The sequence below is a fragment of the Dasypus novemcinctus genome, chromosome 9 (assembly GCF_030445035.2).
Source record: "Dasypus novemcinctus isolate mDasNov1 chromosome 9, mDasNov1.1.hap2, whole genome shotgun sequence".
Taxonomy (NCBI): Eukaryota; Metazoa; Chordata; class Mammalia; order Cingulata; family Dasypodidae; genus Dasypus; species Dasypus novemcinctus.
This window is the reverse complement of record NC_080681.1, coordinates 119,224,981-119,250,769: the sequence shown is the minus strand read 5'-3', so window position 1 is coordinate 119,250,769 and position 25,789 is coordinate 119,224,981. Positions and strand designations below refer to the sequence as shown.

Genomic DNA, 25,789 nt, shown 5'->3' with positions numbered 1-25,789 from the left:
ATAGCCTGAGGCTCCTCTTGGAAGCTGCAGGCAGCTCACGCCAACCCTGTGCCTGAGCCCCCATCCTTTCTGCAGTGGTCTATGTCTTGGGCTCCATGAGCAGGCCCTGTGCTGGGAGATATGACCCGCACACTTCCCCAGATGGTCCACATGGACACTCCAGGCCCCTTCTGAGGCCCAATTCCAAGAAGCCAGAGGGCTCTAAATTCCCTCGGGAGAGAGAAGGATGGCACATGGGAAGTACCCCAGGAAAGCAGTTGAGAAGTCCAAGCTGCCACCCAACTCTGGTGTTGGTTTGCTGGGTGACCTTAGGCAATCCCTTCTCCTCTTTGGACTTCCGTTTCCTCCTCTGTTGAACGTGTGTAGGATGAAGAAGGAGGAGGAAGGTTGAAAGCATGCTCTGTATATGCTCCTGGGACTTGAATGAGCATTTCCACTTTGCAGCCCAGAGCCCCAGTGGCTTTTCCGGTGCCCAGTGGGCATTCTTGTCACCAGACTGACCTGGGCAGGACACCTGGCTCTACCTCCCAGTGCAGGCATCTTGCATTTCAGCGCGAGTCTGAGTCCTCCCTGGTGGGCTCTTTTCTCTGTGCAGTCAGGATGTTGGTGCTGGTCCAAGGGTGGTCCCACCCACCCCCGTCACTGAGACGGGTCAGACCCCTGACCCCTGCTGGCCCTGATGGCGAGGCTCTGGCCTCATGAGGCAGCCCCCCGCCAGGGATGTTCATGCTGCAGGACCACGTGGAAGGCAGGCAGGCCTGCCCTTGGCCGGCTTGGAATCCCTAGCCCGGTTTCATAGAGCAGCCGGGGTCAGGCTGAGAGGAGTGGCGGGTGTCTGGGGGATCACTTCATCCCAGCTCCTAATCATGCAGATGGGAGCACTGAGGCCCAGGAAGGGGAAAGGGTCCGCCCAAAGTCACCCAGCAAGCAGCCATCACCCACAGCTCCTGACTCGCTGTCCAGTGCAATCTGCCAGGAGCGGGCTCTGGGGAGATGGAGGGGACAGACAGACAGAAGGGCCCAGGACAAGCACTGGCTTTGCTCTCACAAACCTCTAAGGGCCACGAACTCCAAGTGGGACAGCCAGGCAGGTCACACACAGAAGTCAGGCGGGCAGGGGGGAGGCGGTAGGGAGCGGGGGGCCGACAGGGCCTGGGGGAGAGGGGAGGCCGCACTCTACCACACGGGGCGGAGTTGGGGTTCAATCTTACCAGAACTTCTGACTTTTCAAGCAAAAAGCTAAATATCTGAATTTGGGAGATTACATTCTCCTGATTTTAAAATGTTAGCAACAAGTTTTTAAACTGTTTCCTAATAGAGCGCTAGGAAAAGAAAATACATCCCGGAGCCAGCTTTGCCCAAATCAGTTTGCAGCCTCTGCACCCCTTTCTTATCCTCTGTTGACTGTGCTTTAAAATGAGAATAATAAACTCTACCCGCCTCTCCCAGGGCGTGTGAAGAAGCACAATGCAATGATGCCCTAAAGCGCCCATCGCACTACAGGCCTGCAGTAAATGAGACCGTCATTATAAACTCAGGCATATATTATATTGTTAGGTTATAAGGAAATAAAATAAATTATTTTATTTTCCTTTCCTTAGGCACAAGGAAAAGGTTTAGGCTTGCCCAGGGCAACCGGGACAGGAAGCCCTGAGCTAGGATGGAGTGTGCGTGCCCCGGCGGCCTGCGCCAGCTTTCAGATCCCAGCCCTGCCCTGAATTTCCAGAGGGGCCGGGATTGCACCCACCCAGCCGCTCGGCCCCAGCTGCCCTCCGTCCCAGGAGTCCCTGCGCGTCCCTCCGCTGGGCCCCTGATCTGGAAGAAGCATTCCACTTTCAAAGGTCACGTCTTTAAAAAACCAAAAGAACGCAGCTTCTTTCACATTTAGCAAAACACAGTTTTGCTTGTTTGTTTTAATGAGAAACTTCAGGGGGAAGATGCCAGTCCCTCCTACATATCTGTTCAACAAATCTGCCTCCCGAAACCAGTTCCAAAGATATTTAAGGACAATTCTGAGAAAAGAAGAATTTAAAATGCATCCTAATTAGTCCCCCTGGGACGAGGGGCGGTGGCAGAGGCAGGGACCTGCGGTTACTTCCTAAAGCCCAGAGCGTGGAACGGTTGCCTTCCTCCAGGGACTTGGTCCATGCCAGGGTGGCCGGGACAAAGACTGACCTTGCTGGGGCCCCCGCAGCCACCGGACCCCGTAGCCGGCCTGCACGCTGGTGAAGAGGGGGGCGGTGCGCCTTCTGCCTTCGGGGCTGGAGACGCTGGCAGCCGCTCTGCTTGACCCACGAGTTCTCGGAGGCGGGCAGGGCCCGTCAAGCAGCCACGGGCGGGCCTGGACAGGCTTCCCAAGCCAGGGCAGGGGGTCTTCTGACAAGGAGGGGCCCCCAAGTTTGGACTCTGGGTGCAGAGAGCCATCAGGGGTGGGGGAGGGGCCGCCTTCCTCTCCACTAAAGAGCTTGAAGAACTAGCAGCCCTTTCTCTGGGCAGGGCAGGTCCCCTGGAGGGCTGCTAAAGCACAGACTGCAGGGTCCCACCCCTGAGTTTCTGATTCAGGACATCTGGGGTGGGATTTGAGAATCTGCATTTTTGCGAAAGTGCCGGCTGTGGTGAGAGGAGAAGGAGGCTGATACTGCTGGTGCAGGGACCACACTTTATGAGAGCCAGTACCCTAGGGTTTACCAAAGCCAGTGGGCCTGGGCCCCTGATTTGCTGTGTGCCCCTGGACAAATGTCTGAAACTCTCTGGACTTCCATTTTTCTCATCCACCAAAAGGAAAAAATTCGTTTGTGTCTTTGAACATCTAGCCCACTTGGGTCTTGGGATGCCTAATGACTATTTGCAGGTAGCTCAGAGATCTTCAAAAGGCCCAAGCAAGACCGCACAGGGTTGTTACTCCATTGTTCCAGCTTGCTTGTAGCCATTACCTCAAGGGGAGATGGGCACTTTAAGCCTTAAAGGGCCAGGTCAGGCCAGCCTCTCTGAGCCTCAGCACGCACCCCGCTGGAATCCTAAAGAAGTTTGCTAGCTTGCTCTTTGGGGTCACTTTATTTCTTTGGGGGAGGTAGGAGGCAGAGGCATCAATAGAGTGGAGAGTTAGAGTCAAGGTCGTAGTCTGTGGCTCCCTCTGGAACTCTTTCTCTCTTCCTCCAATTCCCTGTCGGTTCTCCTTTCTTCTCATAACATCCCGTGGGACGGTGCTTTCTGTATGTTGGGTGCTGTTACCTCTCCCAACAGCAACTGAACAGGAGTGGACTCACGGCAGGTGCCAACGCTGAGTGGTGCAATGAAATGAACAAATGAGTGAACAAATGCTTCCATTACTAAACAGGCCCCCAAACCTGGCTTTAGGGCTCTCTGGGAGCTACCAAGGCATTCTCATTTATGTTCTCCTTTACTTCTCACAGAACAGTCGAAGGAGATAAGCAAGCATTCTTGTCTCCATTTTACAGGTGGGGAAACTGAGGCCCTGCAAGTTGGCCTGACTTGCCGAGAGTCAACACAGCTAGTAAGTAAAGGGCAGTGGCAGAAAGAAACATGTAGAACTCTGTGCCTCAGAACAGCCTCTACCGAATTTAATCTATTTTATTTTCCCTATCTCTGCAAGAGTCGCTCTGCAGGAAATAGCAGTGGGGATGGTGACGGCGGGAGAGAGGTGAGCTAGGAATCCAGGACTTTCCTGGTTCGAGTTGGGCACAGGCCAGCAGGGAGGGGCTGAGGAGTGCTGGGAAGAGTTTCTCCTTTGCAGAAATGGTCAGTATTTCCTGGGGGCCTGCCCTACACCCACTTGGTGTCACAGGCTGGCACTTCAGGGTCTAGATGGTGCCTGGCACAGGTGCAGTCAGGATTTGAGTCGATGAATGAATGAGTGAATGGAGACAGACTTGATCAAAACACTGGGTCTAAATATACCAGCTGTGTGGACAAATCTTTTCACCTTTCCAAACCAGAATGGTAATAGCAATAACAATAAAACGTAATGGTTAAGAGAGCAGGCTTTGGAGCCAGAACTGCCTGGGTTGAACCCCAGCTCCACCACTTCCTAGCTGGGTGCAGCTTCCTTAAACTCGCCTCACCTTGGTTTCCTCATTGAAAAAGTGAAGATAGTAATGGTATTTATTTTATACAGTTGTTGTGGGGATTTAAATGAGCTCATATGTATAAAGTGCTTTATCTAATATTACTAGTAACCCTTAACAAGGATGATTATATCCCCGTGCATTAATGAAGATTAAACAGTAACACAAATAGTAGCATTTAATTGCCCATCAGAGTGCCTGGCACTAAGGCAGAAGCGCTCAGTAAGCAGTAACTGCGGTTCTTATCTTGGGCACTCGCTCGTCCACGGTCTCCTCTGTCTCTTGAATCACACACAGGAAGTGGAACCGCAAGGTCTAAAAGCAGCTTGCGGCGGTCGACGTGGCCAGGCTATTCGCAGGAACCCTGGAGCTCGCGAAGAGCGCCCCGAGCTGGGAAAGAGAAGTACCGCAGGTGGCCGCCGGGGGCAGCAGAGGGCGCATCCGCCCGGCTGTCTCTAGGAGCCGGGACCCAGGCGGGCGTTCTCCCTAACTCCGTCGCGGGTGGGGCGCGGGGCGGCGCTTCTCCACAGAACACCCCCTCACTTCCGAGGGTTCGACTCCCAAGCCTGCATTTGCCAGCCATTTCTTGGATAAGTCCTTTGTCTCCCTGGACCTCCGCTTCTCATGGGGATAAGGAAGTTTTGAGGGCTGCACGGTCTAGAAAGCACAGTCCCCGGGGGCGAGGTGAGTGCCAGCCAGTGTCACGGTTGCCAGCACGGACCCTGCAGCCAGGTGACGTGGGCCTGAGCCCCGCCTCCAGCATGCACTGTGGGTGGCTCTGGGCCAGTGATCTGACCTGTCTGCTCTGCTATAAAACGGAGATATACTGCTGTCTCCTGGCTTTTGGGAGGAGTGAACCAGGGACAGTATGTAAAGTCGTTAGAACCGTGCCTGGCACACTGTAACTGTTACATAAATGTTTGCCTCTATTATTAGTAATAGTCATAACTTTTTTGATATTATTGTTTTTTTTTCCTGAATAAGCTGCCACATTTTTATGTCCTGCAGAACACTTCCTGCTTGAAGTGAACTCTGAGGGGCTTAGAGGAGATGGGTGAGATGTGGTCCCTGGATGAGAACGCTTTAGTCCTTTTGTTGCAGTTAAGACTCTAAATTGGGACCCACGACGGGGCCTGCCGGCAGGGCACGGCAGCCAGCTGCCCTCTGAAACGTGTTTGAATGCCCCGCTCTGCCAGAGGCCGGGGCTAAGCTTCTGCCCCCAGGGCAGGCGCTTTGGAAGCCCCAGGTGAGGGTCAAGATCTTGGCCTGGTCATCTGGGGCCCCGGGAAGATCGTCAAAGGGGACCCATGCGCCCGTGACAGGTCCACAAAAGTCTCCAGCCAGGGAGTCCCCGCCAGGACAGATGGCAGGTCAGACCTTGGGTAAAAGCCTCCACCCCCCAAACACAAAGGTCTGAGTCGGTTGGGAGGAGAATCCCCCTCTAATCCTCCCCGCTGCACCTGTGCCCCATTCCTACTGGGATGGCCGAGGGAAGAGCGGGAACCGGCGCCATCCCCGCGCAGCCACACAGGCGCCCGGGGCCTGCCAAAGGGCTTCGAAGTTACTGTGGAGGCCCCGGGAGTGGACTGAAGACCGCAGGTGTCCATGGAGAAAGCGGAGTAACAGGAAGTACTTTTCTGGAGTAGGAGCAATGGGCACGTCACTTGGACCTCCTCTGGAAACGTCCCCCCAGCCATCTTTCGGGGGTCTCCCCTGTGCGAGGCACGTGCAGAGCTCACTCACACCTCACTCTGGGCCCTGAGAGCTGGTTTCCACGAGCACCCCCATTTTGCAGATGAGGAACCTGAGACTTCCAGGCTGAATGGTTTGTCTGAGAGCCCACGCTAGGCATGTCAGAGCCAGGGACTGAGTGCTGGTCGCTGTCTCCAGAGACTGTGTGCCGGGCCTGCTGGGGAGGGCAGAGGGCCCCCAGGGTCCCCACCGCCCTGTGCTCACACCCTCAGGTAAGCCGCTCCCCTCCTGCTCCAGCATGGGCGGGGCCTAGGGACTCTCTTCTAATGAATGGAATTGGGCAAAGGCGACGGGTTGTCACTTCCCAGAGAAGGTTACAAAGAGGCACGGAGTCTGCAGCCTGCAAGAGACCCTGAGCCAGAGGCACCCCGCTGGGCTGCACCCACCTGGATTCCTGACCCACGGAAATGTAAGACAGTGAATGCTTGGGCTTTAAGTCTCTAAGCTTTGGGGTGATTTGTTACACAGCATTTGATAACAAATACATCTTCTATCACTACCAGCCACATGCACACAAGATATACCCACACAACCACCATGAGGATAAAAAAGACTGACAACCGTAGAGGGTCAGAGCTGGAAAAGGCCTCCTCGCACCCACCACGCCAGCCCACCATTTGGCTTTTGCAGGTGAGAACGCTGAGACACAGAGACAGAAATGCCCTTTTCCAGGGCCCCATGCAAGCTAGCAGGGAACTGGCATCACAGCTGGTGTCTCCAGGCTCTCCTGGAAGTGCTGCCAGCAGTTCGTGAGGAGTTGCAGACAAACCTGTCCATCCTCTTAGGAATTGAGGTGCCACCTTCATTTTCAGATCATTGGAACTGTCCTGCCTGACATTGCAATGACGGATACAGGCCATTATACATTTTGTCATAACCTATAAAATTGTGTGGGGCAGAGCATAAACTGTAATGTAAACTATAGCCCACTGTTAATAGTAATGCTTCAATATGCGTTCATCAGTTGTAACGAATTTACCACACTAGTGAAAGGATGGGAGGCGGAGAGGGTGGGGCATATGGGAATCCTCTACATTTTTTATGGAACACTTATGTAATCTAAATTGTCTTTAAAAATTAAAAAAAAAAATTTTAAATTAAAAATGAAGAAGAGATACCACCTTGTCTTAGCTCAAGGCATCTGGAAATTACACAGTAATGTATATTACTGGCCTGACGATCTCGGCAAAATGTCTTCTACAACTATCAAAAATACAGCCCAGAAAATAATGCCCAGTGGGCTCAAATATTCAATTTCAAGCAGATGCCCAATATAGTGGGGCCTCCTAATGCAATGATACTGGAGGGGGGTTTTCCCCCTTAAGCCAAATGCATCTTATACTTTTTGCCTATGATCTAAAAGAAGTTCCCCAGGGAATGGGGCGCCCCTGGGAATGACAGCCGCACTGACCCTCGTACTCCTGGCTCCAGCCTCCTTTGTGTTTTCTTTGGTGGCATCTTGTCAGCCTGAGGTCAGGGTCAGGGGGACACAGAGCTCAGAACCAGAGCAGCCTCCCCGGCACCCCCTGGACTGCCCTTCTCTCCCTGGCTCCCGCTAGGCCTCCGCTTTTTCATGAGTTGCCGGGAGCACTGGCGGGGGAAGGCTCTCTCCGCCTCCGCCCACAGCCGCCCCTCCCTCCCTGCTGCCCTGCAGGGGCCGGGCTGGGCCTGCCCTGGGGAAGGACAGAGTGAGCCGGATCCCAGGCCCAGCTGTCTCCAGCATCCATTCCCAGCAGCCCACAGGGAGACCGGGAAGGTCTTCTAGGAGCAAGACTGGATGCATAATTTGCGGGGTCCAATGTGAAATGAAAATGCGGAACCTCTTGTTCAAAAGTAATTAAGAATTTCAAGACAACAGTGGCAGAGCGTTAAGCCGGGCTCGGGGCCCTCCAAGCTTGTCAAGCCTCCAGAAGCCGGCTTTATCTTGTAGCCTCCAGGAAAACCCACCCTGGAGTTAGTTGTTCCCGTAGAACTTGCGCAAGAAGTCAGGGCAGAATATAGTATGTCACGCCTTGGCCCCTGCATCTCCTGTTGCAGGACTGAACTCCAACACCTCCTGGGCCCAGAATGCTCTCATAATCAGAAACATAACTCCAGGAAGAAATACCTCCCCACCCAAGGCAGCTGGCTTCCTAAAGCTCCCGGCCGCCACTGCCAGAGGCTCACCTGCGAGCGGAGTTGTGAGCAGGGAGCATGAGGCGCTGGAGCTGACTGGAGAGAGGCTGAAAGGGACCCTTCAGAAAGCTTCAACCGCCGCCTGAAGTCTCGGTCCTGCGTGTGGAGACCGCACACACGCATGCGTACACACAGAGCCAGGGCCAAACCTCGTTGAGTAAGGAGAGCTACGGAAACTCCCTAGGGTTGTGGGCTTGAGAAACAGCTGGGATTATTGAAATGTAACCAGGAAGTATGTGCAGACTTCTGAGAGGTTGCAGAGAGGACTAGGGAGGCTAACTCCTGGTTAGCGGGCTGTATAGAAACCTCTAGACATGTGCACTTTGTTGTTCTTTCTTCTTGTCTTTCTCCTCTTCCTCCTTCTTTTGAGTTCTAAAGAGTTGCCAACCTTTCAAAATCAGAAAGGTTCGCATGGAATCTATATTCCCAATATTTCTTTTAAAAAAAGAGAAAACAGAACATCTGATAATACTAAGTCCACATTCCTGCATGACAACAGCTTACTGTCCCCTTTCCCTGGGCTGGTGGCTTCTTTGATCACCACAGTCTCCTCCACTCCCTAATGTCTCCCTGTCACCGAGTACAAGTGACAAGTGCGACATAGTTACACTTGTGCTGTTGTTTTTCTTGTCGTGGACTTGAGAGGAAAATGCATGCCTCTATCAAAAATGGGAAAATAGAAGATCAATCAAGAATTCCATGTACTTTAAGAAATACGAGAAAGAGCATTGTGATGGTTACGCTAATGTATCAACTCAGCCAGGTAATTGCGATCAGTTGTTTGGTCAAGCAAGCACTGGGCTAACTGTAATAAAAGGACATTTATGGACTTTAGTCATCAGTGAGTTTACTGTGATGGATGATTACATCTATAGTCAACCAAGGAGATTGCCATCAGCAATGAGTTTTATCCAATCAGTTGAATGTCTTAAAAAGAGGAAGTGAAAGCATTCAGAGAGAATTTCCCAGCTCATCTTTGGACAGCCAACATTTCCTGAGAGCTCATCAAGGACCTTTATCGGAACTTGGTCCAAGACCCTGGTTTGCAGCCTGCCTGCAGAATCTGGACTTGTGCGTCCCCACGATCATGTGAAAGAATTTTATAAAGTCTCATATTATTTACAGCTATCTCCTGTTGACTAATACCAGTGCGTTTCCTTGTGAAAGTAAAGAGCCTTCCCTAGTGTTTAATGTGCAATGGGTGTCTAAGTCAAACAAGCACAGTTTAACTGCTCTTACGAAACACACCAGAGCGTGGCCCTGCGCAGCTCACCCCGTGCACTCTGGTGCCTGGTTGGGTCGCTGAAGGTGTCTGGGGTGGAGACCCTGGACCAGGGCTCAGCAGGGCATTCTCAGCTTCTCCACTCGCTGGGCTCAGAGCCATCTTTCTTTTGTTCTGTTTTGCCTGTTATTCCAGCAAAGACCGAGGACTTGGGAGATTCCCAGTGTCTCCCATCACTTGCTGTGAGATTGGTTTCCTTCCCCAGTGGGTGTTTAACTACAGGAATTGTTTGCTTCCACAGGTGGGAGCCCCACCAGCATTTGCCGTGCCTCTCTGCTTTCTAGAGTCAAGTTGGGGGTTCCCGGTAGGACAGAGGTAGGGAGAATGGAGATAGGGACCCATCCCTTGCCCTGTTGCCCTCCCCAGCTGGTCCAGTTTCCCAATTATCAGGAAGGTGTGGAGGACAGGGTGCATGAGGAGTGGTGGCCGCAAGGGATGGTGGTCAGGCCAAGGAGGTTGCTGAGAGGCAGGTCTTCTCCCCCACGGGCAGGAAAATGGCACATGAAATGCTTTTAGGCTGTGGGGAGGGAGTCCCTTGATTCTTATAGCTTGTTGGAGAGCCTCATGCCAGGATCCTAGAAATCCCCCTGGCTCAGAGGATACAGAGCCAGGCCTGGGTATGGTGGGGGCACCCACTGCCTAGAAGGAGAGTCTGGGGTCCCACGGCATGCCTGGGACTCCTCCCTTGGCCTGCAACCTCAGCTCCCTGAGTCTGCAATAGGGGAAATGGAACCTTGCTCCTGAGACTGCGGGAGATAAAGAGCATCTAATCCCAGATCAAAGGGGGCTCAGAGCTGCAAACTCACTTTACATGTGCCAGCCGCTGCGGCACCCACTCCAACCGGCAGGTTCAGATTTGCAGACCCTCCCCGGTGCCATTTTCTCCATGGCCTGGCTGGCCCAACACCCCCCCCTCCCCATTCCTGGGTCCCGGCCCTGGGCCTTCCCTGACCATGATCTCACCTCTCACATCTCTGCCAAGGAGAGAAGTTCAAAAGCCACACACAGAAGATGGGCAGGGGGGGGGGGGCAAATTGAGGTGGGGAAGGTGAAGTGAAACAACAGGGCGTGGGTGCCTCCGTGTCCCCGCCCCCATCGCAGCCTCTCTGGGGCAGGCTCTGTGTGCGTTTCTTCCCGGCCGGGCACGCCATTGCATTCATCTAAAGAATGGCCACACAGTGAAGATGTGGCCGCAACGCCCCCCGGGTCTCCCACGCCTTTCCCTCAAGCCCTTTCTGCAAAGCCAATCACAAAAGAGTCAGAAGAGGGCAGAGACATGCAAACTGGTGCCAGGCAGACAGCCATCTCCTTGAGACTCTCGAAGGGTTCGAGTCCATGCCCTGCCACTTCCGACCCCTGTGCCTCGGGCCAGCTTTCTTTCTGCCCTCAGTTTCTCCAGGATGCACCGAGTGGCCGGCGACCCCGCGCCCAAGAGGGTGACGCCGCGCCCCCCGCGGCATTCGGGCGAGTCTGGGCGCCGCCGAGGGGCCGGGCGCCGGGGGCGGGCTCGGGAGCGGGCCGGGGGCGGGCTCGGGAGCGGGCCGGGGGCGGGGCCGGGGCGGGGCGAGCGGCAGGCCCGCGCCAGCCCGGAAGGAGCGGGGGGCGGAGCCGCGGGAGTGAGAGTCCTCCCCACGTGAGAGGCTCCGCGGCCGAATTCCTCGCGCGCGGCGGCCGCAGACGGCCCGGCGGGCGGCCGCGCTCAGAGCCCTGGTCCGGCGCGCGCTGGCGGCCGGGCGCCCGGCGGGGGCCGCGCTCGGCTGCGCCCCGATGCGGCGGCGGCCCTGGGGGCTGTGACCCGCGCGCGTCGTCGGAGTCCCCGCGGGCCCGCGCCCGCCCGCTTCCCCGCCGCGGGCAGCGCCCCCCGGCCAGCGGCATGCGGGCGGCCGACTCGGGCTCCTGGGAGCGCATCCGCCAGCTCGCGGCGCAGGGCGAGCCGGTGCCTGCCTGCGGGGCCCGGGCCGGGCCCGAGCGCCTCCAGGGGCCCGCCGCCTACGGGCTGTGTGAGGACGCGGCGGGACCCGACGATCGGCTCCGCGCTGGGGCGCCCCCGGTTCGAGCGGATGGCGATTGCGGCCAGCCCGGTAGGTGTGCGCCGAGAGCGGAGGCGGCCCGGCCACAGGCCCGGGGAGCCGCCGGGGCCGGGCGCGCGAGGGCGCCCTGGGACCCGGGAAGCCGCTGGTGGCAAAGTTCTCGCCGCGCTCGGAGCCGAGCGCCGGGCGGGGTGCGGGGTTGGGGGGAGACGCGCGGGGCACGGAGTTAGTTCCTCTCCGTGGGGCGGGAGAAGGGCTCGGTGCTTTCCCGCCCGAGCCAGCCCGAGGTTCGAAGCTGGAGGTCAAGGCCACGTCTGCTGGAGCCGTGCGAGCCGGCGACGCTTGGATATCCAGTTCCGGACTCGACCGGACCTCGCGCCTGTTTTCGCAAGCGTGGCAAATGGGCCAGCCCGGTGCAAAGTTGGGCCGGCCTCAGTCTGCACCTGTAAAACCACCTGGCAGCCCCGTAAAGTGCCGAGGAGCGCGCCCCTTTACAGCCGCCCCACAGGGAGAAATGGATGACTCGCATTTGCTGGGAGCGGAGAGGGAGAGATTGCTGCGTTTCTCATACACTTGAACTCCGAGTAATGCAGAAAAAGAAATTGCAGCGGTGGAGACACAGATGCGGTGATCTAATTCCGTGTGGTTGGCTGATCAGTCCCAAACGGGGGCAGCATTTTAGTGTTAGAGTGTTCCGTGTGGGCACGCCCACTCCTGTTTTGGTTTCAGGTGTTTCCCCTCCCAGGTTGGGTGATAGGGTAAGCTTCAGGAATCCCTGGAATGACTGGACTCTAGGGTAGGAAGACCTCTAAATCAAGGACAGGGGCTCTTCAAGAAGGCTCTGCCGTCAGAGTTTCAAGTTCTGAATACATCTGCCAGGAAAAATAGAATGGGTGGCATGGCATGATTATTTTATTGTTTCTTTTTTTTTTTTAAGATTTATTTATTTATTCCCTTGCACCCCCTTGTTTGCTCTTTTTGTGTCCATTCACTATTTGTTCTTCTGCGTCTGCTTATATTCTCATTAGGTAGCTATGGGAACTGATCATGGGACCTTCCGGAGTGGGACAGAGTGATCATTCTCTTACGCCACCTCGGCTCCCTGTTCTGCTGTGTCCCTTATTGTTTCTCCTCTCTGTCTCTTGTGTCATCTTGCTGCGCCAGCTCTTTGTGTCTGCAGGCACTCCTGCGTGTGGGGGGCACTCCCACATGGGGCAGCATTCCTGCACAGGGCGGCACGCCCCTGTGGGCCAGGTTGCCTTCACCAGAGGCCCTGGGCATCAAACCCTGGACCTCCGATATGGTAAACAGGAGCCCAACTGTTTGAGCCACATCCGTTTCCCTTTATTGTTTCTTGAACACCTATTGTGTGCCAGTATTGACATGCAGTGGCTCCTTAAATCCTGGCAATCCTTGGAGTGAGGCGATGCAGATAAGGACAGAAAGCACTGGGAGGTTTAGGGACTTGCCCAGGGCCCCCCAGCCCTGAAGTCATAGTGTTAGAATTCAGATTTTTATCTATGGAAAGCCAAAGCCTGGGCCCTGGAATGCCTCTAGCAGGCAGAAGGCTAGCCAGCTGGGGAAAGTCGTAATTGTTTACCTAATAATTATTTCTTTCCTGTGAGAAAAAGCCTCCGAATTCCAGCATGCTTAATATTGGTCTCCCCAGGAGATGGAATTCCAGGGCATGGGGCTGGGCAGCTGGTCAACCATCCACCACCTTGCTCTGATGCGCTGAGCTGTGGTTGTTGTCACGAAGCTCTAGAAGAGGGTTGCTGAGTCCTGGAGGGAGCTTGAGTTCCCAGACTCCATCCTGGGGCCAGGTCTGCTAGAGATGGGCCCAGTGTGCTGGAGGACCCCCTTACAAGTCCCCAGAGGTAGAGTGAGGAGCTTTGTTCTTGCTTTGGAAATGTGGGTCTCTGCCAAGCCATATGTCTGAGATTAAATGCGGCCACAAGGGCAGAAGTGGGGTGCCTCCAGACAAGTAGCCCACTGGCTCACTGCCTCCAGGCAGCAGTGCAAAGTACTTTGTCTGCTCAAGGCTGGAGTTTTACTTTGTTCCCCCCTTCTCCAAATGCAGCAGTTGGAGTCCGAGATAGCTTGGCGTACAAGAGAACATAGAGGCAAAGAGTAAGCAGATGGAAGAGCCTTGGCAAGTGCAACCTTTTTGAGACAGTGTTTACCCACAGTAGATGCTTAATAAATGTTTGTTGTTGACTTCTTGTTACATGACATTACACACTTGCTGGGTCACCACCCAGTGTCTCATCTCCTTGGCTTCCCATTCAGATACAATGCTTTCTGTTCCACCTCCATTCTCATGAGCCAAGTCTAGATGATTTTTGTCTTGTCTGTAAAATATTTGTGATGCAAGACTGAGTGTTATGTCAATGGAAGTTGTTATTATGTTAACATGTATACAAGATGGCTGGGTGGCGCTCTGTTTACTTTGTGTCTCCGTAAACTCTGAGTTCCTAATAACAATAGCCTAATGACACAGTGTAGCCGAGAAACAGCCTGTCTCTGAGGTCTGGGGGTGGTTGCTATTCCAGTGGCTCTCCTGGTGTGTCCCTTTAGGGCAGAGAGCCTTGGAGATCTCATTTCCCAATGGCATTACTGGCATGAAACCAGATCCAACCTGCTGCACCTACACCAGAACATTTTGAGTTCCATCTCCCCCACCACCCTTCACCCTTTTCTGGTCTCTGGTTCCTAAAGGCCAAGTGCAGTTTCTGAGAACTTCCTAATGGTGAGGCATTGAGGACAGCTCACCATGGAAATGGTTTCTCAACCTATTGGCTGTCACAAGGGGTTTTCTTCTGGGAGGGCAACGGGAACTCTGCCGGTATAAGACCGCAAGCCAAAATTGTTGCTAAAATAAATATTTTAGCCACGCTGTAAGGTGACTCACCCTAGAATCTCAGCATTTGGATTCCGGGCTGACCGTGGTGCTCAGTTTAAGGAGCTGAAAGAGAATGCAGGTTGGGGATCGAGTTTGGCACTTTCAGGTGGGTGGAGGATGTGAAAAGAAGCTGGGATTCTTGGTTGGTGGGCAGAGGCCTCAACCATCTTGACATTGCCCAGGGAGGGCATCCTGAAATCAGTAGGGCAGTGGGGCCCCTTGGCCTCTGGTCAGCACTGGTCTCCAGGGTAGAATGACTGGAGAGGCCAAAGGTCTTTCTACTTGGACTGGGGCAGGGAGAGGGAGCGTCCCGGTGCAGGGCCTGAAGCTGGACACCTGGAAATTGGCCATCTGTGTTGACTGCACCTTATTCCCCCCAAAGCTGTTTGTCCTTGAGATGCTCTGTCACCCAGTGTCCTTGTTGGTACCATGGGAATACTGCCCTCTGTGCCTGGCCATTGGGAGCCGGCTGCAGAGGGAGCCAGGTTGCTCACTAACAGCCTTACAACCTAGAACGAGAATTGGGGGGTTTGCTCTATGGTTGTTCATTCATTCCCGCACATTCATTGAGCATCTACTCCTAGCAGGAGCTGCTGTTTCTGCCAGGGAGGAAGCAGCCAAGGAGTCCACTGCAGCCCTTGTTTCCATGGAGCCTCTATGCTCCCGGGGAAGAATTTTCAGTAAGCAAACACACACAGGATGAGTAGGGGAGTTAAGTGTTAAGAGAAATAAAGCCAGGTGAGGGGTTAGCTAGTGTGCTGGGAGCTGGGAGCAGGTGTCAGAGAGGGAGTGGGATTGCTGAGTCCCTGAGGCAAGAGTGTCAGCTAAATTAACTTTGTCCTTTTTTTAACATGGGTGGGAAATTGGTATCTTTATAAACTAGGTGCTTTATCTGTCCGTATCTGAAGCCTGTGGGGAGCTTGCAGTTCAGATGCCACTGATCCATTAAGCTTTTCTCCTAACTTCCGCTTCCCCAAAGTCACAGGACCTTACAGAGCTCCTCCTATCCTGTACCTTTCCTTAGAGCCACCCTGTTCTTACCTCTTCTTGCCATCCTCTCCCCACCTTAAATTCCACTGGGAGGTGGGAGGCTGCGGTGTGCTTTGCTGGCTCCCCGCCCTGTGCGCTCCTGAGGGGTAGCCTGGTCTCATCCTCCTCCTCCTCTGCAGCCCAGCCCAAGGTACAGTCGGACTCCCTTTCTCAGATGGGCTCAGAAAAGTTCTGTGATTGGCCCAAGGTCATACAGCCGGTAGGTGGCCCAGCCAGGCACTTAAGCTGATGTAGACCCCAAACTGTGGGAAGACCTATTGACCTCAAGAAAGTAGACCCACGTTAAGTTTTCATGTCTGTTTAGTTCTTTAAAGTTTTATCCTTAAAAAAAAATTTTTTTTTGGCTTCTCCTTGACATTCCTAGTTTTAAGCAACCCAAGCATTTGCTTATCTTTGTGCCTTTAGCTATTTCAGCAGTAGGTCAGCTTTCTGTTATCCTTTCTGAAAAGGACTTCTGCTGGCATCCGGGAAGAGATTAAATTTCTGCCTGGGAATCAGGGATGCTGTTAGCCACCCATGAGGGCCTGGTGGTGGATTTAGCCTGAACATCATTGACCAGCAGGTGGGGTGGAAGTAGACCAGGTTATGCCCTGCTCAGAGCTCAGAAGTGAAGGCCAGTGCTGTTGAAAAGAGGCAGACTGATTTCCCCAAGGGGGTTTCAACCTTTGAACCCTTCATCCTGTGTGGCTGCTCAGTGAGATGGACTGAGCTTTCCTTCTGCCCAGGAAGGTGGCACACCATCATGGGCATAGCACACCAGCTTTGCAATCAAACATACCCTCCTTTGATTGCCCAGGTCTGTTGTTTAACTTCCTGAACCTCCATTTGCCCATCTGTAAAATGGGGAGCATATTACCCATTTTAGAGTTGTTGGGAAGATTAGACGTACTCTGTATGGCTCAGCATCCTTCATAGCCATGGGCCCTAAGGGAAGGAAGAATTTCCACTTATTCAGAGTCCAGATAGATAGATAGATAGATACAGAGATACCCTATGTGCTATATATGATGTAGATACTTTAAAAAAAAATTTAAGCCTAGCGTATTGAGATTTGATCTTTACACAGGTGACTCTGGAGAACTGCTAGCTGCTTACATGGCTTTCTGAGTCATCAGGAGATTTCCATAATAGTCATTATGCACTCTTCCTGTTCTTTGTAATATTCCAATCGAGTTAACAGAACTCTGCAGCCATTCTGGAGAGAGAAGAGGTTCTTCCGCTTCTAAGCATCTCAACAGCAACCGAGCATGGCTCCAGGAAAATAGCACCCACGACCCTGAAGTGGTTAGCCTCCAATTGATAAAACGGCAGGTTGGCAGAAGTGGAAAATCAGGTACATTTGTGTATATACAAATTTCAGCCCCGGCAGGTAGACACTCTTGACATGTCATTAAAGCTGCCCAAAGCCATTGCTGCAGGGATCCTGTGTTTGCCGTGAGTCACTAAGGGCCATCAGCACTCCCGAGAGGATGCCAAGCCGTGCTTAGAAGTTGTGTGCGTGCGCGTGTGTTTGGTTAGTTTTTATGGACCTTCTCTCCATAAATGCGGTTGGCGTTGAGCGTGCCAGATGAGAGCCTCTCAGGGAGGGGAGAGGTCAGAATTGCCTCCTCTTCCTGAGGAACAGCCTCTCTGCGCCCATTGCGGCGGCCGGCGTAAAAGTAGGGACCACAGGCTCTCTCTCCTCTGCTGTTTGGATGCCATCCAGAGAGGCCAGCTGGAGGACGCGGGTTGTAGCAATTGCTGGGAGCCCTGGCTGTGGGGCACGAGCCCATCGGGTGGAGCAAGAGCCCCCCGTTTGGAAGGAATTAAGAGCCAGAAGGGTGTGACAGGTAGGTGTGCAGCCCACCTGGTGTCTGGAGACGGAGAGCCGGAGGACCCACGGTGGCAGCCGGTCCTCGGTGAGCCTGCTGGGCTTGGGCACCTGCTTTGGGGAATGCCCATCACCTGGACCTCGTCTTTTGCTGCCGCCCAGATTTGGAGGCCGCTCAGGCTCCGGGCTAGTCGGGGCTGTGACTTTACCAGCGGCATCGAGCGTGCGCAGTACCTTTCAATTAATTGTACAGAAGCTTCGGAAAGCTCTCCCTGGGGGCTTGAAGAGAAGTAAAAACAGTAGCTGCTGTTTTCCGGTATGCTTTATTTCCTCCTCACAGCTCAGACTGGCCAGTGCGCTCCTAAATTTGAAGTATTGGGTGCCAGCTAGAGGAGAATGTGTATTGCAGTTCCTAAGGTCCTGTTAACCGGGAAGGGTCGTTTCCTGGGGGCCCACCAGGAGCCCCCACTTTGTTCCGTACGTCCGTGTGGGTGCTGCCCACCATGTAGGACAGGTGGCATTCTCCCCATCTTAGAGGTGAGCCATGTGGGCGTCAAGAGCGTCTACAGGTTACAGTAAGCGCCTGTTCCCGGGGCTGCGGAGACTGAGCCGCTCGGTGCCGGCGGGTTTTCTCCCTGGCATCATGGGTAGGCTGGCTTCCAGGCCCTGGAAGTAGTTGGGAACGAGGGCCTCTGGGGCCCAGTGCCTCTTCCTCATCTCCAGGAAACTAACCCTGCCCCTCCGCCCCTGCCAGCCTCCACAGTGGCCCTGGCCCTCGATGGGCAGCTCCATGCTGGCCAGCTGCACTCCCACGGTGCACAGCCCTAAGCGGGGAACCTCGGCAGGGATGGGGTCAGCCCGCTCACTCTCCACTTGGGGAAACTGAGGCTGGCAAGGGCCCATACCCCAAGATGTCACATGGGATGGTTTCCTGGGCCCAACGTGAAAATGTACAAGGGCACAGGGGTGTCTCGGCAGAGCTGGGCGTTTTCACTCTCTGTCCTGTGCCCTGGCCCCCTCTGGCCCACTACAGGTCTTTGGGCATCACCGTGGCCTGGGGTGCTTGTTAGCTAGCGTGTGGGTGCTCTGGCTCCACCTCCAGATTCTGGCTCTTCCTCCAGATTCTGGCTCTCTGGGTCTTTGGAGGGATCCAGAAATCTACATTTTTACCGAATGCCCTAGCGGGTCTGATACAGGGGCTCCACAGACCAGACCTAAGAGCCTCTGCCCTTGGCCTTTCTGGGACTGGGTTAATTGTACCTGTGTCCTGGTGTCCTTAGTAGAAGCCCTTCGACTCCCCCAGGTGTCCTGGAGTGGGCCCTAGGTATACGGACATCCTAGTTACTTTTCACTTTTTCTTTTCCATTCAAACCCGGGACCGTGCACGCCTGTCCTCAGACTCTATCAGAACTTGGGCGACTGTCCTGTGGTGAGCAGGCAGTCAGAGAGAGGCTATGAGCGTGGATGCTCAGGTGCCCCAGGCTGCCGCCAGCTTTCCGGTACCTTCCATTCAGCCACTATTCCTTACTCCACGAGCCCCTGGCGAGCCAGCCCTAGACTCAGTGCTAAGGAAACGGGAGATGGAACCCCTGGGTCCTCCAGACACTTAAGGCCTGAGCCAAAAGCACCCGTGGGTCCTGCTCCAGCCAGGCCCCCCACCGCCCCCCCCCAGCCCGGTCCCTTCTGCCATGGGTCCTAACGTGTTGCCCGTGGCAGACGTGTTCAGCTGAGCGGCTTGTCTGGGCTCGGCGTCTCTCAGCCCTGGCCCACGGTGCAGCACTGAGCCACGAGGCGGACCTTTGATCTTTGTGTCCTTTGGCCCAGCCTTTGGGGTCGAGGCCACAGGGCCTGGGTGGTGGGAGGAGAGAGACTCCCGGTGACCCTCCCCTCCCTGGAGACTGACAAGGAGCCCAGGGTCAATGCAGATTCCAGGGCCCACCTCCAGCGAGCGATGCCAGGGGTCCAGGGTGGAGTTCGGGACCCTGCACTTTCACCATCCCCTCCTCTCCCTCCCCACCTCCCACCCTTCCACCCCCCACTGGGGGTCCTGGGACCACATCTGGCAATACCCTCTCTTGGATCCTGGATACCTGACCCCCAGTGTTTCCTCCACTTCCTTAAAACACAGCCACCTCAGAGGTGAGCAGGGAAGATTTGGGGGAGACGTAAATTCAGTTACCTTGTGTTCTGTGATTGAAACCAGTGCATTGTTGTGTCTCTGTCACTGTGATGCCTGAACACATTATTCTTGTGTGTTGGCTTTTGTTTTGATCTATCTTTCTTTGAAGGGGAATTGCCTGGTCGTTTTTTAAGGTTCGTCTTCTGTCGTATATTTGCCACTGCTAAGTTCAAGGACCATTCTTGCAGGGTGATCTGCCTTGGGGCGAGGGCAGCTGATGTTTACAGGTACAAGGAGACATTTCCTGGGGCGTAAGAGAGATTTTCTATTTAGTGACAGGATGGGCTGGTACTAGAGGTAGTGAGTCCTTCAGCACTGGAGGCAATCAAGCATGAACTAGGTATGTTGCTCTTGGGTGTCAGAGAAGATTCCTCCAGCTGAGATGGATGAGGGGCAGATGGCAATGACCCAACTAAGTGTTCCTTAACCCATCCAGGCCACCAGGCGCTGCCTCAATCTCTCTTTTCAGCCTGGGGCTGGGAGGGTGGACCTGCTGGGTCTGTGGCTCTACAGCCACTCTGCACCCTGGGTGTCACTTGCTGCCTATTGGCCTCGAACACACACCCTGGGCCGGCTGACAGTCACGGCTGAGTCTCAGGGCAGGCCTTCCCTTTTGCCAGCCGCCCCCGGCCTGGGTGGGCTTGCACTGGGACTTGCCCTCGTTTCTGCAGGCCCAGCCCTCGTCCTTCCTATGCTCCCCGAGCGACCGGCCAACAGGGCATCCTCGGCAGGGTGGAGGCTCCCCCTCTTGGGTTCTGGGGCGGATGTGGCTTCCTCCCTGGCCAGCTCGGCCGCCTTCTCCACCAGCGGGCACAGGGGTTCTCGAGGTGTGGGGCAGAAACATCGCCCCCCCCCAGAGAACGTAGATGGGGTCTTCTCTCTCGCACTCATTTACGAGTGGCCCAAGGAGCCCCTTTTATGGGAGGGGAAGTGGGGCAGGCACAGGGTGATCTCCCCAGGCCAGGGCTGCCCAATAGAACTTGATGCAGAGATGGGAAATGTTCTGTCTCGGTGCTGTTCAGAATGGCAGGCTTGAATTTTAAACATCACGGTTGTAGAAGGCCACCTGTGGCTAGAGGCCATCACATTGGACGGTGAGGCGGGCCCTGGAATCAAGGCATGAGACAGCGGGTGTTTCTGTGGCACGTCGCGGCTCGGAAAACTGCAGGTGTTTGTTTTTCCACTGCGCTCCCCAAAGACTGCCAGGTTCTGGGTGTGACCCGTGGGACCGCCTGTGTCAGAATCACTTGGGAACTTGTGTGTGTGTGTGTGTGGGGGGGGGGGTTCATACCAGAAGACCCGGGCAGTCACAAATACGTAGGGATGAGCCCCAAACTCTTCCTTTTAAATAAGCCCTGCCCTCCCCAGGTGCTCCTGGTCCACAGTGAAGGGTGAGGACCAAGGCCCCCCCACCTTCCCTCTTTACCTGGGTGGGTCTTCCCAGCCCCCTGCCCTGCCCTCACCTCCTCCTGGGTGCCAGGTGGTGCCTGAACCAGCAATTCCAGTATCACCTGGGAACTTGTTAGTGATGCACATTCCTGGGCCCCTCCCCAGGCCTCATAGATCAGAAACTGGGCGTGGGCCCCGCAGGCCGGGCACGGGCTCCAGGTGATGCACGGGCTCCAGGTGATGCACGGGCTCCAGGTGATGCACGGGCTCCAGGTGATGCAGGGCTCCAGGTGATGCACGGGCTCCAGGTGATGCACGGGCTCCAGGTGATGCACGGGCTCCAGGTGATGCAGGGCTCCAGGTGATGCAGGGCTCCAGGTGATGCACGGGCTCCAGGTGATGCACGGGCTCCAGGTGATGCACGGGCTCCAGGTGATGCACGGGCTCCAGGTGATGCACGGGCTCCAGGTGATGCTGGTGCAGCTACCCTTTGAAAGCCGCCTTGCAAGGTGCTCCAGGATGCTCCTTCCACATAAATCTTTCCCCAGATCCCCTCCTGCTTCCTCTGCCTCCTCCTCCCCCCTCCCTCACTGTGCCCTGGCCGGTTCCCTCACCAGCTGCCCCAGGCAGGCTGACCCTCCCCACCCAGGGGCAGCCTGTGTGGCAAGATGGGCTGCCTCCCTCTCGCAAAGGCCTCTGGAGATCGTGGCCGGGCCAAGGGACGGCCGTCACGGGGTTGGAGAGGAGGCGGCAGGGCAGCCGGCCAAGAGCCCCCTCCCAGCCATCGTTGTGCCCTTATCCCAGGGGGTGGCCGCCTGCTCACCCTCTGCCATATTCTCGGAAGAGCAGGGGGCCAGATGGGCCCATTTCCCCGGGGCTCCCAGGGCCTCTGCTGCTTCCTTGGCATCCACCGGGCACGGAGGAAGTCAGCTCAGCCCACAGCTGTGCCAGCACTTTCCTATTTAATAAAACCTTCCCTGCATAAATAGAAAAGCCAGGCAGGCGGAGGGGAGGGCGTCGCCCTGGCTTGCCGCGTCCCCGCTCTGCACTCCTGGCTGGACCCTCAGTGTCCTGAGCCTCGGCCGCCTCGTTCTTGGAGACGAGCTCCACGATACCAGCCCAGCTGGGTTAGGATTTGGGGGAGCTTGAGACAAGCTGTGGATATGGAAGGGCTGTGCACACCCAGAGGCACCTTGCAGATGTGGCCGGTGCCCTCAGTGATCTCGCTGCCTCTGGGAGGCCATTGGGGACAGAGTCGTACCGAGGGTGACAGTCCGTTTGCCAGGGCTTGACTGGTTTTCGCACTGAAACGCTGCCTCCTGGGGAGCCCCCCAGTCCTGGGTACTCCAGGGCAGGTGGTCACTCTCTCTCTGTAGCCCAGTGGCCTCCTGCCACCCGGCCGCCTTCCCCCGGCCCCTTCCCATCCAGCTCTCCCTCGCTGAGCTTTGGCTGATGGTCATGCTGACCTCCAACTCGGATTTCAGCTGCGCACCTGTTTATTACACCTCACCTGTCCGTCTGTTCACTTACTCGCCTGTCCAGTAAATACCGACCGCGCCCCTGCGGAGTGCCTGGCCCTGTGTAGGGGCTGGGAGAGAGTGGCGAGCTGAGCCACCACAGTCCCTAGCCCCTTTACCTTCTGGGCTGGAGGAGGTGGTTTCTTCTCTGTGGAACCCTTAACTCGGGTCCGAAAGCAGCCCCCCTTACCTCTCCCAGTTCTGACCCCGTTCATCCACTCGACAGGTAGTGGGTAGCTCCTGTGTGCAGGGCTTGGTGCTGGGAACCAAAAACGTTGGGGCTCCCCCTTCCAACTGAGCTCAGCCACCCCGTGAGCCGCCCGCCTGTTCCCACCCCACTGCCCAGGCCCTCTGGTATGGACCCCCCCCATATCGCCCTTCCGGTTCCTACCTGTCCTTTTCCCACTCCCACCCAGTGCCTCAAGTCTCCCTGGCTCGTGGCAGCCCCCTGGGTGCCTAGCCCTGGCGCTGCACCGGAGCTGGTCCCCTGAGCCCCGTGCAGCTGAGAGGGGGTCTCGCTGTGAGCAGGTCTTGTGGCTTTCTCTGGGGCACTGCTCCCAAACGGAGGCCTCCTCAGGGACGGGGACCGCCGAGGGCCCCCATCCCATCTGCCTCCCTCTGCTCCCCTGGGGCACTGAGCCGGTTCAGCCATGACTCCGTCCCGCCCTGAGCGGTTTCCCTTTGGAGGATCCTCACCCAGCAGGCAAGCGCCCACCTGGCAGTCGGCCCCAACCCCAGGAGTGATGCGGGGGTTTTGAGGGGTCAGAAAATACATCCCTGCTCCTGTCCACAATTGGAACCCCATTGAAAGATAGCAAGAGGCAGGAGAGGGACAGATGGACATCAGAAACACTGCCTTGGGTACTGACAGGCCAATGCAGAGAACGCCAAGTGGACTCCCGATGTCCCTGTCAACACCCCCTGCCCCCTGCCTGCCCCACTGCCACCAGACTCAGCCCTCAGCTGCCAGTGGACAGCCACAGGCTCAGCAAAATATGTGGAAAAGGCACACACCTTGCAGGAGAAGACGCCCCCCGAGTGACACCTCCCACCTCCACCCAGCAGCTTGGTCACAGAGGGTGACTTCTTCAGTGCGAGCCTCCCCCGGAGCTTGAAATCTGGGAGGGGTGGAGGCTCCCTGTGGGCGGAGGCCCTGCCTTGAGTTCTGACAGTGCAGGCAGGAAGTCCTTGCCTGTCCAGCTCTCGTTCGTGGAGTTGATGACGTGTGGTCAGCGAGACTTGGTTGGAGGCATGGGTGAAGGTGGACTGAGGGGCTGCAGGTCCTGTCCCCCTCTGCCCTGGGGGTGACTGTGAAAGGTGATGTGTTCCTTTGGTTTTGCACCAGCCCCGGTGGTTTTGTCGCCGCATCTCTGTAATCAGTGGACAAGTTGCATTTCAGTCTCTGGAGTCTTTGACGTGGTAGAGTCCCTGAAGCTCATTCATTCATTCCTTTATTCTGCAAATAATTGCCTTGCTCCTACCACGTACAAACCAGAAATCCTCTGAATTATCGGGGATAGAGTCATCCATGAAACAGCCCTACCCTCAAGGTGCTTAAGCCTAAGGATATTTTCAGAAAACTGGACCCCAGAGAGCTCGTTTGTGTTTCTCTTGTCATTGAAACTTTCCTAAAATGCCTTTCTGCTTCCTCCATGGTTAGCAGCGCAGGAGCCGCCCCAGGCAATGCCCTCTGATATTTAGGGCTTTTGCAGAGCCTCCACATCCTCATTCGAAACCTGCGCGCCTTCAGACGGGGTGTTTGTGCTTGGCCCAAAAACTTGAGTTAGAAAAATAATCCATTGTGTCAACTAATCTTTTCATAGTTTGCCTCTTCGCCCTCAAGGCTAAGCCAAAGTTCTGGTTAATCGGGCGCCGCAGGTAGTTGAGATGCGGTTAGAGGAGATTTGATTGTGTGTTCTGGCAGCTGCAGGGATGTTTGAAATGACGAGCTGCTCCTCTTTCCTCTTTTCCTGCCAGGCTCCTGCGGTGGGCGTCAGTGGTGTCCCCCAAAGCCACCCGACCCTGTGTGATTGCCTGTCCAAGGTGACTGGCCTCTGTCCGCAGCCAACCCTGATGACCTCTCGGGCTGAGTCCCGCTCTCTTCCTGGTTCCTTGGCTAACTTGCTGCTCCCGTTCCTGGCAGCCCTGGCCTTGCTTTCTAGGGTACTTACTGCTCAGCTGCCCAGTCATTGGGTCCTTTCTAGAGACTGGCCATTTGCCGGCCAGTGACCAGCAGGCCAATGTTCTTAAAAGGACACTGCTGTTCCTCATCTGTCCCTCACGTCACCCTGAACAGAACGCTGTGGTGTCCCTTGTGTGCACATAGGTGATCATCATGCAAGGGAAACTGAGCTCAGATTGCCTGCTTTGCAGGGTTGTCTGCATTGAAGAACTCAAATGAATGTATTGCCCCATTTCACAGACGAGATAACTGAGGCACAGGAGGTTAGTACACTGCCATAGAGCCAGGAAGTGGAAGAGGCAGATGCAACCCAAGCGGTCCAACTGGAGCCTGCGGTGGCCACTATCTCCTGTCCCTGGCCGCAGTCGGTTCTGTGGCTCGGTGTGTCTGGCCTGAACTGTGCATGTGAGTCTGAAGTGAGCAATCACAACTCCAAGGTGCCAGGCTTCTCTTTCCAGGCCTGGCCTCAGGTAGATCTAGGGTTTCTCCCAGCCCTGATGGGGAGCTCCTGTGGCCGCCTGCCAGGCTGGACCAGGGCCATGTAAAGCTGGAGGGTCGTGGGGCAGCTCTGCCAAGTCCAGCCTCAGGGTAAGCATGGGGGAACTCTGCGCAGGTGTCCCTGATAGCAAGTTCGCCCAGGGCTGTGGCTTTCCTGGTGCTCTTGGCCTTCACCTGTTAAAGATAACAGGTGGGAGGGTTCAGTCCACCCTGAAGGCTCCCAGTCACCCTGTGCAGTAGGGAGCCTTGACGTTCAGGGCAGCCTCAGAGGCTCATCGAGGTCGGTGCTTGATGTTCAGTAATTGTTAGAATGAAAGGAGTGAACACACTCACTTTGTGTTCATTGTACTTTCCACTTTCCTATCACCTGCCTGGTGGGTCCTGTCCTTACAAGGCTAAGTGGCAAATCTTAGAAACATGACTGAAACAGACTCATAGGAAGGGAAATTAAAGGTTCTCGTAACTGAAAACATCAGAGGTTGGATGACTTCAGGCAGAGCTATATCCAGGGGATTGAATTGCGTCATTTCCTTTCTCTGTTCCATCTGTGTGGGGTTTATCCTCTGGGGGGCTTTTCCTTTCTGGTGGCAAAGCTGGTCTCTAAAAGGTTTAGGCAACATTTACCTTTTTAGGAGTTTTTAGTTTCTTGGGCTGCTCAAAGCAGATATCACGAAATGGGTTGGCTTAAACAGTGGGAATTTTTTCACTTACAGTTCTGAGGCCATGAGAATGTCCAAATCAAGGCATCATTAAGGTGCTACTTTCTTCCCAAAGGCTGACTACCTGCAATCCTTGGCACCTCTGCCACATGGCAGCATCTGCTGGTCTCTCCCTTCTCTTCTGAGTTTCATTGCTTTCAGCTTCTTGCTTCCATGGCTTTCTCTCTTTTTCTATTTATTCCGTTTAAAAAGGACTCCAATAAGAGGATTATGTCCCAT

General features: G+C 55.3%; 1 protein-coding gene and 1 long non-coding RNA gene across 4 annotated transcripts in view; one reads left to right on the top strand and one right to left on the bottom strand.

The window, feature by feature from the left end:
• Nucleotides 1–25,789, top strand: part of KAZN (kazrin, periplakin interacting protein) — a 1,179,259-nt gene that overhangs the window by 981,500 nt on the left and 171,970 nt on the right. The window contains exon 1 of one of the 3 annotated variants that reach the window (XM_058304356.1): nt 10,943–11,375. The exons of the other annotated variants lie outside the window; for them this stretch is intronic. Within the exon in view, the coding sequence (XP_058160339.1) occupies nt 11,168–11,375 (208 nt within the window). The 5' untranslated portion in view covers nt 10,943–11,167. Of the gene's footprint in view, nt 1–10,942; nt 11,376–25,789 lie in introns of those variants that run through there. 3 annotated transcript variants of the gene reach the window in all.
• Nucleotides 3,040–8,119, bottom strand: LOC111766535 (uncharacterized). The gene is made up of 2 exons (XR_002798564.3): nt 8,004–8,119; nt 3,040–3,280 (listed from the first exon to the last, which is right to left on the bottom strand). It is a non-coding gene; the product is annotated as an uncharacterized lncRNA (long non-coding RNA).